Consider the following 14,537-nt stretch of genomic DNA (forward strand, 5'->3'; position numbering starts at 1 on the left):
AGTAGAACACTGCCCCTGCCCACAACTCCCCTCCCTCCAATTCCTTTGGATCACTACCCACTCCCCCCTTCAGGGAAACTCTCTGATTTGTATGGTAATCATTTCCTGGTTTTTCTCTTTAGATTTACCACTTTTGTATTTGTATGCACTCATAAATGATTAAGTTTTGACTGTTTTTGAACTTCATATACGTAGAATCATACTGCATTTTTTGTGTGTCTTGACCTTTTCCCTCAATGTTTTGTTTGTTAATAATCGCACATGTTGCATATAGCTGTAGTTCTCTTTTACTATATAGCATCTCATTGTAGGATTATACCACAGTTTATCACTTTTCTGTTGATGAATGTTTGCCTCTTTCCAGTCTGGACCAACTGCAAATAAAGCCATGTTGAGCGTTCTTGAATTGTCTTTTCATGCATGCATTTCTGTTGAAAATCTGTTAGCTTGAACCATGGTGAAAGTACTAATTTTGTGGATTAAATAGTGAAATATTAATGATTTCATATGGTTCAGTCTAATACTTGGGCATACAAATGTTGGCTCATAGCAAGTGTATGTGTTCAGTTTTTGTAGATTCTACCAAATAGTTGCCCAAAAATCTTGTACCAACTTGATCTCCTGCCTGCAAAGAATGAAGTTTCTCCATATTCTGGCCAACACTTAACTATTGTAATTTTTCATTGTGGTTTTGGTTTGCATTTCCTCGGTTCCTAGTATGAAGGTGAGCCCTTGGTCATTTGTTTTTGGCAATTTAGACTTTTTCCTATGAAGTACCTATTAAAGTGATTTGCCCATCTTTCTGTTGAATGATCTTTGTCTTGTTGACTAGCAGGTATTCTTTATAAGTTCTAGATATGAATCCTTGATGGCTTCATACGTTGCATGTTTCTTTTGCCATTCTGTGGCTCATCTCTTCACTCTGATAAGGGTGTGTCTGATGAATAGATATTTTAATGTAGTCAGATTTATCCATTTTTTGGTAGTTAATCCTTTTTGTGTCTTGTCTAAAGAGACTTTTACTGAAAGTTCTTGAAGATATTCTCTGATAGTATCTTCCAAGAGCTTTATGGTTTTGCCTTTCTCATTTAGTTCTGTAATCCATCTGAGATTGATTTTTGTGAGCGAAGTGAGGTTGTGATTCAGTTTCATTCCCCCCCCCCAGTGTTTGTCCAGTTGTGTGAGCACCAGTCAGTGAAAGGCCTGTCCTCGCCCCTCTGGGCTGAGGCATCATTCTGTCATAAATCAGGGTCCATGTTGCCTGCATCCATTCTAGGCTCTATTCTCTTCATCAGCCTGTTGCTCTATTCCTGCACTAAACACCTCTTGTCTTCATTCCTGTAAGTGTATTGCCGATATGCCCCCACCTTGCTTTTCTTTCCTGACTGCGCCTTGGCTGTCTTGTACATTTCCCTATACATTTTGGAATCAGCTTGTCAAGTTTCACAGAGTAAGTCTGTTGGGATTTTTGAGACTGCGTTTATTAGATCGGTCAATTTATTCAGACTTTACATCTTTATAACAGTGAGTCTTTAAGAATAAGGCGTATCTCTCCATTTAATACTGTATTGTCAAAAATTCTTTTGAGATTAAAATGAATCATTTCAACAGGTTTTATAGTGATAAAATTTACTACTTTAACCATTTTTAGGATATAATTCAGTGGCATTAAGCATGTTGTATGACCATTTCCTCTCTCTCTCTCTCTCTCTCGATCTTGTTATTCATCTCAGACTGAAAAGTGGTACTCAGTAGACAGTTTTTTAAATCTTTTTTAAAAATTTTTAATTTTTTAATGTTAATCTTTGAGACACACCCACACACCCACACCCACACACACACCCCGTGGGCAAGGGAGGGACGGAGAGAGAGGGAGACACAGAAGCCAAAGACCATGATATCACGACCTGAGCCAAAGTTAGATGCTTAACTTACTAAGCCTCCCAGGTGCCTCAGATTTCTTTTTTAGTTCATTCTTCCACTCATGGACTTTGGGTTGTTTCCACCTTTTGTCTGTTGTGAATAATGCTGCTGTGAACATTGGAATACAAATACCTGTTTCAGGTCATAGCTTTCAATTCTTCAGGGTATAAATCCAGAAATGGGGTTACTGGATCTCACAGTTATCAATGATTTTAAAATGCACTATTCAGTGGTGTTTAGTACATTCATACTGATGTGAGGCCATAACCACTATCTAATTTCAGAATACTTTCATACCTGAAAAACCCCTGTATGTATTAAGCAGTCACTTCCCCAGTCCTTAGCAAGCACTAATCTGCATTTTTTCCTCTGTGGATTTGTCTGTTCTGGACATCTCATGTAAGTGGAATCACACAGCATGTGCTTCTTGCAGCTGGCTTCTTTCACTTAGCATCATGTTTTCAAGGTTCGTCCATGTTGTACAGTGTATCCTTTTTAAGATTGAATAGTATTTCATTGCATGTATATACATTTTAATTATATGAATATATCATGTTATAAGTTTCTACGTTGACAGACATTTGTCAATAAAATTTCAAAATTTTTTATAGAGGACTTTCCCATATTTTTGTTAGATTTATTCTAAGGTCTGTATTTTCAAATTCTTGTAAATTACACTTTTTATTAAAGGATTTGAAAGTCTATAATTGAAACACAATTATTTTATATATTGTTTACTGCTGTTCTATAGGAATATATGACATTGATTTTTACATCCTATAATTCTAAAGTGTGATAAACTCAATTCCAAAAATTTATCGGGCAACTGGATTTTGTTTTTAATTTTTTTTTTAATATTTATTTATTTTTGAGAGACAGAGCACAAGCAGGAGAGGGGAAGAGAAAAAGGGAGACACAGAATCCAAAGCAGGCTCACGGCTCTGAGCTGTCAGCACAGAGGCTGACACGGGGCTTGAACCACAAACCATGAGATCATGACCTGAGCTGAAGTCGGATGCTTAACCGACTGAGCCACCCAGGCGCTCCAAGGATTTTTATACATACCAGTCATATTGTGATGAATGAATTTTGTTCTCTTTCCATTTCTTGTGTCATTTCTTTCTCTTACCCTGATGACTGGAACCCTTGAATCTCATGATAAAAAGCTTTGGCTGATTCCTGATCCTGAGGGAAAAGATTCCATCCCTTTACCATGAAATATGAGATTTGCTAAACATCTGTTCATGTTTCAAATGGCCTTTATCTTAGCTGATTCCTGACGTTCTAGGAAGACTCGTTACTGGTTTTAATTTGTAAGAAGCATTTAGATGAGCTACCGAGACCACTTTGCCTCTGATTCAGTCATTTTGGGTCTTGATGTGACTTTTGAAATCACATTGACTTGGGTCCAGATATGGCTCTGCCATGTATTTGTGATTTTGGTTAGGACTGTAATTTTTTTTTTAGTTTGAAAGGAAATATTTAGCAGAAGTATTCTACAGATTTTGTAGCATGTTCCATTGAATTTTATGAGAAGCACAGTACTTAAATAGTTTTATTATTTTTTTTCAAGTTTATTTTGAGAGGGAGACCATGAGCAGGGGAAGGGCAGAGAGAGAGAGAGAGAGAGAGAGAGAAAGAGAGAGAGAGAGAATCCCAAGCAGACTGCTCTGTCAGTGCAGATCCCAACGTAGAGTTCAAATTCATGAACTGTGAGATCATGACCTGAGTGGAAACCAAGAGACTTTTAACCAGCTGAGCCATCCAGGTGCCCTCAATATGTTTTTGTTGATTTTGTGTTTAGATGACTGTCGGCTGCTGTAAGTGGGGTGTTGGAAGTCCCCTACATTGTGGTATTATTCATTCAAAGCCATTGTTTTCTGTTGATTTTCTGTTTAGAGGATCTGTCCATTGCTGTAAGTGGGGAATATGTTTTTAATGTTTGTTTATTTTTGAGAGAGAGAGCATGAGTGGGGAGAGGCAGAGAGAAAGGGGGAGACACAGAATCCAAAGCAGGCTCCAGGCTCTGAGCTGTCAGCATAGAGCTCGATGTGGGGCTTGAACTCATGAACCGTGAGATCATGACCTGAGTTTCTGAAGCTGGGCGCTTACTGAGCCACCCAGGCATCCCCCGTTGATGTGGTTTTAAATGAAATATATTAATATTATTTTATGAGTATCCATCCAGTTGTAATCAACTGGATGACTGCAGTTTTGCTAATAGTTATTATATATTTTTTGTAGTCTACTCTTGCACTTCTGATACCTGTTTTACTGATCCTTTCTGCCCAGACAGTTCCCATGTCTGTCAGTTCTGTTGAAATGTGGAAGGAGGTGATGATATATGATATTTCTGTACCATTTAAGAGGTGTAGGGTATCTCACATGTCTCTGTCAGCAGAGACAGGGTTTCACATAGTAGCATGCATGGTTAGGTGACGCCCTTTCCATCTCTGAGATAAGAAGTGATAGATTGGAAGGGAATGATAGCAGCAGAAGGAAGTTTTTTGAGTAGGTTGTGGACTCAAGCTAGCTTCGGAAGTGTCTGTGAGGCCAGAGGAACTTAATACCCAAACTAGAGTCAGAACTCCCAAAGCTTACATGTATATTTGGCTGGGTGGGTGCATATCTCTCTCCTGCCTCCAGAAGCCTAAATAATACCCAGTACCCAACACTCCTATCTGAATGCAGAGAGCACAAGTAACATTGTCCCAGGGTTTGGATGTTGTACTTCTCTAACCCTGTGGAAAGTTTTAGGATTGTGATTGATGTCCCGTATCCTGAAAGGACCTTTGCAATTACTGATGAAGCCTTGGACTTTCTCCGTTGCAGATTGACATCAGTAAATGCCATTATTTAGTGGATTTGGACACCATGAGAGAAACACCTCGGGAGCCAAAATACTCATCGAACAGAGAAGAATGGATCAGCTTGGCCTACAGACCATTCCTTGATGCTTCTAGGTATGTGGCTTTAATCCTAAGAGATGTGCTAGGACTAACGAGGGTACAGATTGGAATCTTGACTGAATAACTCCCAGTCCTGGGCTGACTGTAATAGCCACCATTGCATTTTATTTTATTTTAGGCCCGAACTCCTCTATTGTCCAGTTTCCTGAGAAATCTAAGAGTGCTCTTTCTTTCTAGGAACCACATGCAAAGTTTATTCAGGTGTCACCCAAATAAAAGAATCTAAATAAAACAGATCCACTGAAGACCATGCAAATAAGTGTTTGAAATGGATTACTTTTGGCAATCAACCTTAACTGTCTTAGAGTATTATAACAGTTAGGAAGACTGCCTCTATCCTGAGAGGGGCTAGAAGTTCATATCCATTGTTTCTGGAATCCAGGCTCAGTCAAGGAAGGGACAGGCCTTACTTGATCTCAGACCAAATAGACCAGGGCTTGTCTGGCTCTTCAGAAGGGCCTGAGAAGTGACGACAAGAGGGGAAGCAGAGTGTTCAGCTGAAGGAGTCACGGCATTCAGTTGGAGGAGTCAGGTTGTTGGTGGGCCGAGGTCCAGGGAGGCTTGGGGGACAGAGCCCAGGCAGAAGGCAAAAGGTAGAAGACCAGGTCCTGAGAGGCAGGACTGGGACTCAGAAACAGGGAGGAAGATGTTTTTAGGAGGACGGCATGGTCAGAAGCTGCTGATAAATGAAGATGAATAATAACAACTGTCGGTTGGGTTCAGCAGCTGATAAAAGCCGTTTTGATGGCGTGGTCAGAGCACCATGACTTGAGAGTTAGGGGTCAGAGCGAAAGCAGTAGGACAGGACCCGGAGGTGGCGAACACAGGGGTTTTCTGGAGAGTTCTGCTCTAACGGGAAGCAGAGAAAGAGGGCTATGGCTGGTGGTCACTGCAGGGAGAGTGATGATGAGGGATTGTGTCCTTTGGGTTTTCCCATACTGTGGTGGCATATGTGTAATATACGTGTAAACACATACACAAAAACCCTATGATTTGCCATTTTGAGTGTATAATTCAGTGGCATTACAGTGCAGAACTGACATACACATTTTGCAAGTTGAAGGTGTACATGTTTGATGCATTCCTGTGTTGCCCTGTGATCACAGCAGGAGCATCAGCTAACACTGTTACCGTGTCACGTGGTTGTCAGTTCTCTTTTCTGTTGAGAATGCCATTATCTTTTTCAAAACGTTTGCATCACCCTAAACTGTTCCTCTTTTATTTTTGTTAAGATGAGGGAAATCACAGTCATGTTTGTATACTGATGAGAATGTTCTCTTAGCTGAAAACTGGTCATGTAGGAGAAAGGAAGGAATTGGTGGAGCAGGTGCCCTTGATGTGGGTGAGAGGAGCTGCACCAGGAAGCAGAGATGTTTCCAATGGACGGGCAGCAGGTAGATGGTCTCTGTCAGTGACGGGGATGTTCTGTGTCCGCACTGGCCAACATGGGGCCCACGAGCCGCATGTAGCTATTAAGCATTTGAAATGGGACTACTGTGGATGAGGAACTGAACTTTTAATTTTGTTTAATCTTGAATAGCCACACATAGCTGCTAGATAGAGCAGGGTAGTAACGGGCAGCAGGTGGGTGTGATGACGGCTCTCTGGCAGCTCTCCTCTGATGGCCTCTGGTTTCTCCTGCAGCAGGAAGTAGGATTATTAGATGAGAAGGGAGTAGTATGTGGGGATGAGGTGTTGAGGATTTGAGGAGAGGGAAATAATTGAGAGTAGGAAACAAAAGGAACTTGAGAAATACAGTGTGATTGGAAGACGGGGTCAAGAACCCGCCTGAGTTTAAAGTGTGGCCACTGTGGTTGCTTTTTGCTTCTCCAGTGATAATTTACATACCATAAAATCCACCTACTTTAAGTGTACAATTCAATGATTATTAGTAAATTTAGCAAGTTGTGGCATATGCATGGGATTATATAATATGTGGGACTCTGTGTCTGGCTTCTTTCCCTGGGCATGTTTTGGAGATTCGGTCACCTTATAGCCAGTATCAGTCGGCATCCCTTTTTGTGACGGAATACTACTCCGTTAAATGGATATAACCCTTTGGTTCACCTCTTCCCCAGGTGTTGGATATTTGGGTTACTTCCGCTTTCCTGCTACCATGAATAATGCTGTTGTGGAAAATTATGCACACATTTTTGTGTGCAGGGTTGGGTTTTAGCCAAGAACGTTCAGCAAAGCATGCAGAAGCAAGGAAGTTGAGTTTACGTAGAGGAGTGGTCATGGCCTTAGGTTAGGTAAGGAGGGGTGACGCATGGAGGGCCAGAAGAGGTGCTGGGATCGCGGGTTGATGCTCACACGTGTCAGAACTGGCCCAGTGATGGAGAGCTGGCAGGAGGAGCAGCAGTGAAGGCGTGACACCCTCCCCATCACACACGTTCTTAGCTGTTATTTGGTGCAGTACTTGGAGTAGGTCGCTGTGGTGCCTTCTATCCTGAGTTGAGAACTCCGTGACAGTGTGAGATCTGGCCCTGGGAAGATTTCCAGCTCAGAGGGGACGGCACATCGCCAATAGCCTTCCTGTTCGCAGAGGACGCTGAGTGGTTTGCAAATACCGACTAGGAGAACACTGATTGCAGAATAGAGTCTGTTTGTAGCAAATGGGGCGAGGGAGTATTTTTAAGGTGACTTTTTTTCCCCGTTTGGTTTTGAGGGGTTGACCCGAGAAGGTGTGTCCATCTTCCCATTTCCCCTTTCGATAGCGCACGAGCCCAGCAGCTGGTACATAGACTGAGCGCCTTCGGGGCAAGGCAGAGACCCCGTGCTCGTACACTTCTCACTAGAGACTTTGAAATCTTCTGAGGGAGGAGCAGAAGGTGTTGGTCACTTTCCCACCTGCCCTGTGGTGAGCAGTGACACTGCTCGGTCCCACAGCTGCTGTGGCCCCTCTGTGTTCACCGCTCTGCTCATCCTTTTCCAGAGATGCTGCTTGCTCTTCCCTACGGAGTGTTCTGCTTTCCTTACGGGCTCTGTTTTAAGGGCAGAATTAAAGCATAATTGGTTCAATTTGATAAACATTTATTGAACATCTTGTGCATCCTAGACTTGACACTGTGTGCAGATGAGACTGCTGCCTTGGGGAGTTTGTGGTACCTCTGGGGAGAAACGCTTCGCTGGAGAAGTGCCACTGAGTGCAGAAGGGACAGGCAGTTCCCGAAAGGCTCAGGGGCGGGGGTGGGGGGAGGCTGAGGAAGCTCCTGACAGGAGGTGACGTGAGGATTGCATTGGTGACAGTGTAGGTGGCAGACTGGAAGGAGGGAAAGTTGGAGCCACAGAGGCAACTTAGGAGGCTATTCTGGTTGGCGAGATGAGAGGCAGTGAGGGAGCAAACTCGACTGCCGAGGACGGATAGACTCCGGAGATGCATGGTGTCTGGAAGATCAGGCCAGAATTTTCCCGGAATCCCACAGCTTTCCCCAGTGGCCTGTATCAAGCTTTTAACATTTTCCTTTGCTGTGTTAGAGGCGCAGTACTCGTCACTGCCGGGGATTGCTTGCTCTGGCTGGGCTGGTCCCTGAGCGGAAGCTTTTGCAAGTTTGAGCACAACTTGCTGCAGAGACAGACCCTAAGCTTACAGTACGTCTTGTTTCTCCTGGCGGTGGGTGGTGGGTGGGTCCCTGCTGCTGCCCCACTTCCCCTCCCCCGCCGCCCAGCACACCCCTCACACCGCTAGAGCAGCCCACTAGGGAGGGGGCTTCTTGGGGAATGCCTTCTGGGGTTTTTCACTTCCCATAAATTGTACTCATTTCCCATAAATTGGCATTCTTCTCATGACAATATGCTGAAAAAGAAGAAAATCTGTTGGTTTAAGAACTGAAAAGGTACAGTTCACTTGAAGGTGTGCAGAGTATGGGGAGAAGAACTAGGGGGGAGTCACAGGACACGTGTGTTTGATCCTGGCTGCTGCTCCTTAATGGGGATGTCATAGGATCTACTGAGAGTGCAAATCTGAAAGTGCTTTTTAAATTCTAAAGGATTATGTAAATGTCAGGCCTTTCAATTAATTAGCAGGCAGCCTAGGGTTCCAAAATTATGCTGATTCTTTTCTCTTACACAGCACTTCCCAGTGTACATTGATCTAACCACAAAAGCAGTGGGATCCCACAGCCCGGTTTTGCCACAGCAATTTATAACTGTCAGCACCATGACCTCTCATGTTGCTGACTTGGGGCAATTAAGCGGGACTGTCAGAGGCTGTGGGCCCCAGAGATCTCACACTGAGGCGATGTCTGAAATGCTCGTAGGAACTTGATCCTGGGATGCCTTCCAGCCTGTTCACTGGGGATGTTACATTTCCTCTCTTGCTGCTCGAGACAGTGGTTTGTACATGGGAGCAATTTCTGTAACAAGGACAAATATAGTACCATCTGCACCAAATTGTCACTCATGTCTTAGACCCTAGACTGGATGGGGGCTGCAGGCCTAGCTGTTCTCCAGCTCTTTCTGAGGAAAGGAGAAGATTTTAATAAGCCTGTGACCTACTGCCAGATGATGTTTTAGCAATGTAAGATTAGCTTCACAAACGTATAAATCCATAAAACTGAACTCTGCTTCCTTTGTATCTATAGTTCACTTAGAGATCATTTTTTCTTACTTCCGTGATCGATCTGTCTGTTCGACAGATTTTTTTGAACACTGCCAGGCACTGTCATGGATCTTAGGTATATAGTGATGAACGGTACACACACCTTACAGTGTAACAGGGAGGCTGGCATTGAACAAATAGCCATCCAGATCAATATATAATTACAACCTGTGTTAGCTGCTTTAAAGGAAAGTGCAGGGCACTCTGGGAGAAGGAGTCAGCAGGAGGAGGCACCGGGAGACTCAGAGACAGCTGGTTAGGCAGGTTTGGAAATCAGAAGATAGTATGTCCTTGTCACAGAGCTAGATTTTTTAAGGGATGTAAAAGAAGTAATAAGACACAGATTTTGCCCTTTAAATAACTTACAACTTGTGTAGTTACACATGCAAAAACAACTTGAAAATAGTATTAAGACCATAGAAGGTACCAGGTTGTATGCTAGACCTTTCTAAGAAAGTAGAGGCCTGTGGAGGTCGGAGAATACTGAGAAGCTTCCCAGAGGACATGGTTCCTGAGCTGAGGCCTAAAGGAAAAGGAAGCTTTGTACCGGTGGTAAAAAGGGCCTCATCGCTTCCATAATTCAAAGAGAAGAAATCAAGAGTGCAAGTGGAAACGAAGAGAAGGCTTTTGGATGAAGCACCTGAGGGTTTAGTCAAGAAAAATTTAATTCACCTCTTTCACTGGCTTAAATTGGCTTTTAGGTAAAGTGATCTATAGTAGATCATCCAAATCAGGATGCCGTTGAAAATTAAAGAGGCCCCCTGTCCTGGGCAAGTCAGGATGTGTGGTTTATTTAATGTGACCAGATTCCAGGGCTTGCCCCAGAACGCAGGGTGGAGGCATGGAGCATAAGTGGTTCCTTTGCCCTACCATCACATTGACTGTGGATTTGCCCGTAGTTAAGTTACTTGACTTCATCTGCTGACGCTCCTGGGTATTGTAGCCTAGGTTAGGCCTCAGCCGTCTGCAAGGGAAGCCCCTGGATAGTTTGAAGACCAGACTGGCACATCCTCCTCAGTGGAGACTCAGCTCCAGAGGGAAGTAGCTTAAAGATGATTAGAATGATATTGTGACTGGTATAAATTTAGAAATTCTGAATGTGAATACATGGCCTTGTTTTCCGTGGAAACTGTCGGAAGATCAGCAAGGCCTTTAACTGTTGGGCAGATGGAGACGACTCTGTAAATAGGACTAGATGTACTCAGTCCATTTGGGTGAATGGCAGTCTGGATGTCCATTGTTTTCCCACAGGCTTCTGCCTATGCTTTGTGAGAGGCCTAGGACCCCAGAACCTGTTAGTTTGAGATGCGACCCAGGCATAAGATCTTAACTATTTTCTAGTCTCCCCTTGCATACAGCTGGTACCAAAGCTGTGCCTTCCTCTCCCTGAGTTTGCCATGTCTGTATCTGGCTAGTTTTATAAAGCTTTCTCCGACTCCTAGGATATGGGGTCTAAACTAATCACCAATATCACTTTTTATTTATTTATTTTATTTTTTTAATGTTTTATTTTATTTCTAGGAGAGAGAGACAGACAGCGTGAGCAGGGGAGGGTCAGAGAGAGAGGGAGTCACAGACTGAAACAGGCTCCAGGCTCTGAGCTGGCAGTCAGCACAGAGCCCGACGCAGGGCTCGAACCCACGAACCGCGAGTTCATGACCTAAGCGAAAGTCGGACGCTTAACCGACTAAGCCACCTAGGCGCCCCTCCAATATCACTTTTTAAACTAGACACGTTTATTACTCTATGGCCGTCTCCTATTACAGACGTTCTAAAATGAGAGGAGATTTTTTTTTCTTTCTTTGAAGCATGATATAATTGCTGCTTGTATAAAATAGCTCGACAAGTGGGTGGATGTAATGCCTACTCTGAGATTCCCCAGAGAGGAGGGAAGGGAGAATGTTGTCATAAACTACTGGCTCAATGGTGGGCTCCTCCTGAGTGTGGTGAGAACGTTTGGCTGTAGGAGTCTGGTGGGAAAGGCGTCTGCAGGGTGTTGGAGCTGACCTCCTGCGCACAGGGCCTGCCTGTGTGTGGCTTTAGAAACAAGCTGGGAGGCCCTGTCGCCGCCTCACACGGCCGCTTTCCGCCCACACTTTCCTCCTTGGTTCTTTGCCCCTTTTGTCTGGCTGCTTTGCTTGAAACTGTTGGGTTTTGGATTATGAGATTTTCTTCGTCTCGTTTTGGACCTATTAGCCTCATCTAACTGAATTTTAGGTTTGCCCAATGAGGGGCTGGAGGTAATTTGGAGAGACTTAAAAAGGACAGGATTCTCAAAGCCCTGTGAATGTATAGTTCTAGGTGAAGAGGAGATGCAAGTAAGGGAGTTAAAAGTTCACCCCCTCGGGCGCGGTAGGAGAGAGACCTCTGGTGCTGACAGCCTATGCCATGCGTGTTCGTTCAGTGCCCAGCACAGGATCCTCAGTGGCCGCTGAGCTTTACCTGCTGTGGAGATTGTTTACTGAGACAAGGAATCTTTTAGCCTCCAAGTAGAAGTGAGTCCAGCAGCCCTGAGGCCTGAAGAGTCCATGACACCTGTATCCATTTTGGTCCCATGTAATGGTCTGGCTGACGGCAGCCATGGCGTCCTCTGCCCCTAGCCCCAGCATAAGCAGACTCTATTTCTGGGAGAATCACTGCAAAGGGCAACTTAGTTGGAAGCTCTTGATCTAGTTGTGGTGGTGTAACAAATCATCCCCAGCTTAGCGGTATGAATGGATAGCACTTACTGATTATTGTTTTCTCTCATGGTTCTGGAGGTTGACTGGGCTCAGCCAGATGGTTCTTCAGCTGCTCAGAGTCCTTTATGCACAGCCCATCAGACGGTGGTTGGGGCTGGAGGCATTGGGAAGGCCTTCTCACATGTCTAGCAGTTGATGCTGGCTAGATCTCAGCTTGTGCTGCTGGCCAGGTCATGTGCATGTGGCTTCACCATGGGGCCTACGCTTCTTCACAGCATGGTGATGGGCTACCAAAGCTAATATCTCAAGAGCAGTGAAGTTTTTGATGACCTATCCTTGGAACTCATGCAGTGTATCACTCTTGTCTCATTCTGTTCATAGACAGTAAGCCACTCGAATAACTCAAGTTTGAGGGGAGAGGAGTTAGACTTTCCCTGTTGGGAGAAATATCAAAGGATGTATGGACATGTTTTAAAACCATCACAGCTCTTTTGATGCCATTCTTCATCCAAATTGGATAGTTTTTGAAGTTTTATTTTTTAAAGGAGATGTCATGTAGAAGAGACCTGTGGTACACAAAATAGTTGAGCGGCTGTTCATCTGTGGACTTTTGCTACCCAGGTGGGATGGGAGACTACACCCTATGGCAGAATTTGGTGGCAGGTCAATGGTTTTACATGCTTCAGATGACGTTCAAGTCCTTGGGGTAGATATAGTTCTCCCTCATAATTAATAATTGAAGTGCAAGTGCTCTGGTCTTCTCCCCACCCCTCAAGCATGGAGGTACCTCCAGCTCCTTCATCTATGCCAAAGAATATATATATTAATAATATAATATAATATATAATAATAATATGCCAAGAGAAATCCTAAGGAAGAAGAGATCAGAGTTTCTGAACTTTTGTAATTCTTTATAACTCATTATCTTCAATACTTCTTGTTTCTTAATCAGTTCTTGGCCTTTCCTTTTTGTTTGGTTTTGTGTTACCTTCTCCCAGATACTTTGCTGAGGCGTTTCATCTGGCAGAGCTACCCCAGGCTCGCTTTGGTTTCAGAACACGGCAGTATTTTGCTCATTGTAGTCTTCAACTGCTTAATCGTTGAGATCTGTTGACATTTTAAGACGACAGATGTATGTGTTTGTGTGTGTGTGTGTGTGTGTGTGTGTGTGTGTGTGTTTCTGAAGCTCAGAGAGTATGCTTCCCATTGTTGTGAAATTAGTTGTCTAGGAAGAGACTGTGTACAGACCATCTGTACTCCAGGTCCATACTCTAGGGATCCTCAGGCTTGAAAGGTGTATGCAGTCTTTTAGGTCTGCCACTGCTTTTAGGTGGCTCAGACCAAGCAGCTGGCCGTATCAGAGGTCTTTATTCTGAGTTCTTTGAGAGTTAGAAACCACAACTCTTACTGAATCTCTGTAACTCCTAGCGCATAGCAAGGTCTCAGAAAATGTTTATCCGTTATTTGATATATTTCATGTTCTTATTTGATTTGACACACGATGTTACTTTAGTTTCAGGTGTACAAGTTCATACTTGTGTAATTTCATATGTTGTGCTACATTGACCACAGGTGTAACTGCCGTCTTTCACCATATGTCACTATTACAGTGTCATTGATGATATTGTGCCCTTTATTCCTGTGACTTATTTCATAACTGGAATCCTGTATCTCCCACTCATCTTCACTCATTTTGCCCATCCCCTCACCCACCTTCTCTCTGGCATCCATCAGTTTATTCTCCATATTTTCATAGGTCAGATTCTGCTTTTTGTTTATTCATTTGTTACATTTTTTAGATTGCACATATAAATGAAATCATAGGGTATTTGTCTTTCTCATTCTGACTTACCCATGTTGTCTCCGACGGCACAGTCTCCTCTGTTTTTTGTGGCTGTGTAATATATTCCATTGTGTACATCCACATCTTTTTTAAAAATTAAGTTTTAATTTTAATTCCAGTACAGTTAACACATGATGTTATATTATTTTCAAGTGCACAATATGATTGTGATTCCGTAATTCTATACATGACTAAGTGCTCATCATTAAGTGAGCTCTTAATCCTCTTCACCTATTTGACCCCTCCCCTTCCCCCACCTCCCCTCTGGTAACCATCAGTGTGTTCTGGATAGTGTTAAGAGTCTATTTCTTGGTTTGTGTCTCTCTCTTTTCTCCTTTGTTCATTCGTTTCTGAATTTCTACATATGAGAGAAGCCATGGGGTATTTGTATTTCTCTGATGGACTTATTTCATTTAGCATTATTCCTTCTGGCTCTGTTCATGGTGTCAGAAATGGCAATATTTCATTTAAGTTTACTCTTTTTTTTTTTTTTTTTTTTTTTTTTTTTTTTTTTGCATTTT

At 43.2% G+C, this 14,537-nt stretch overlaps 1 protein-coding gene across 2 annotated transcripts in view; it reads left to right on the plus strand.

The window, feature by feature from the left end:
* Window positions 1-14,537, plus strand: part of ALG9 (ALG9 alpha-1,2-mannosyltransferase) — a 94,454-nt gene that overhangs the window by 60,949 nt on the left and 18,968 nt on the right. For both annotated transcript variants that reach the window (XM_077780507.1, XM_077780508.1), the window contains exon 14: window positions 4,756-4,886. In XM_077780507.1, the coding sequence (XP_077636633.1) occupies window positions 4,756-4,886 (131 nt within the window). The remainder of the gene's footprint in view (window positions 1-4,755; window positions 4,887-14,537) is intronic.

Source organism: Crocuta crocuta, unplaced genomic scaffold (genome assembly GCF_008692635.1).
Source record: "Crocuta crocuta isolate KB4526 unplaced genomic scaffold, BGI_CrCroc_1.0 scaffold374, whole genome shotgun sequence".
Taxonomy (NCBI): Eukaryota; Metazoa; Chordata; class Mammalia; order Carnivora; family Hyaenidae; genus Crocuta; species Crocuta crocuta.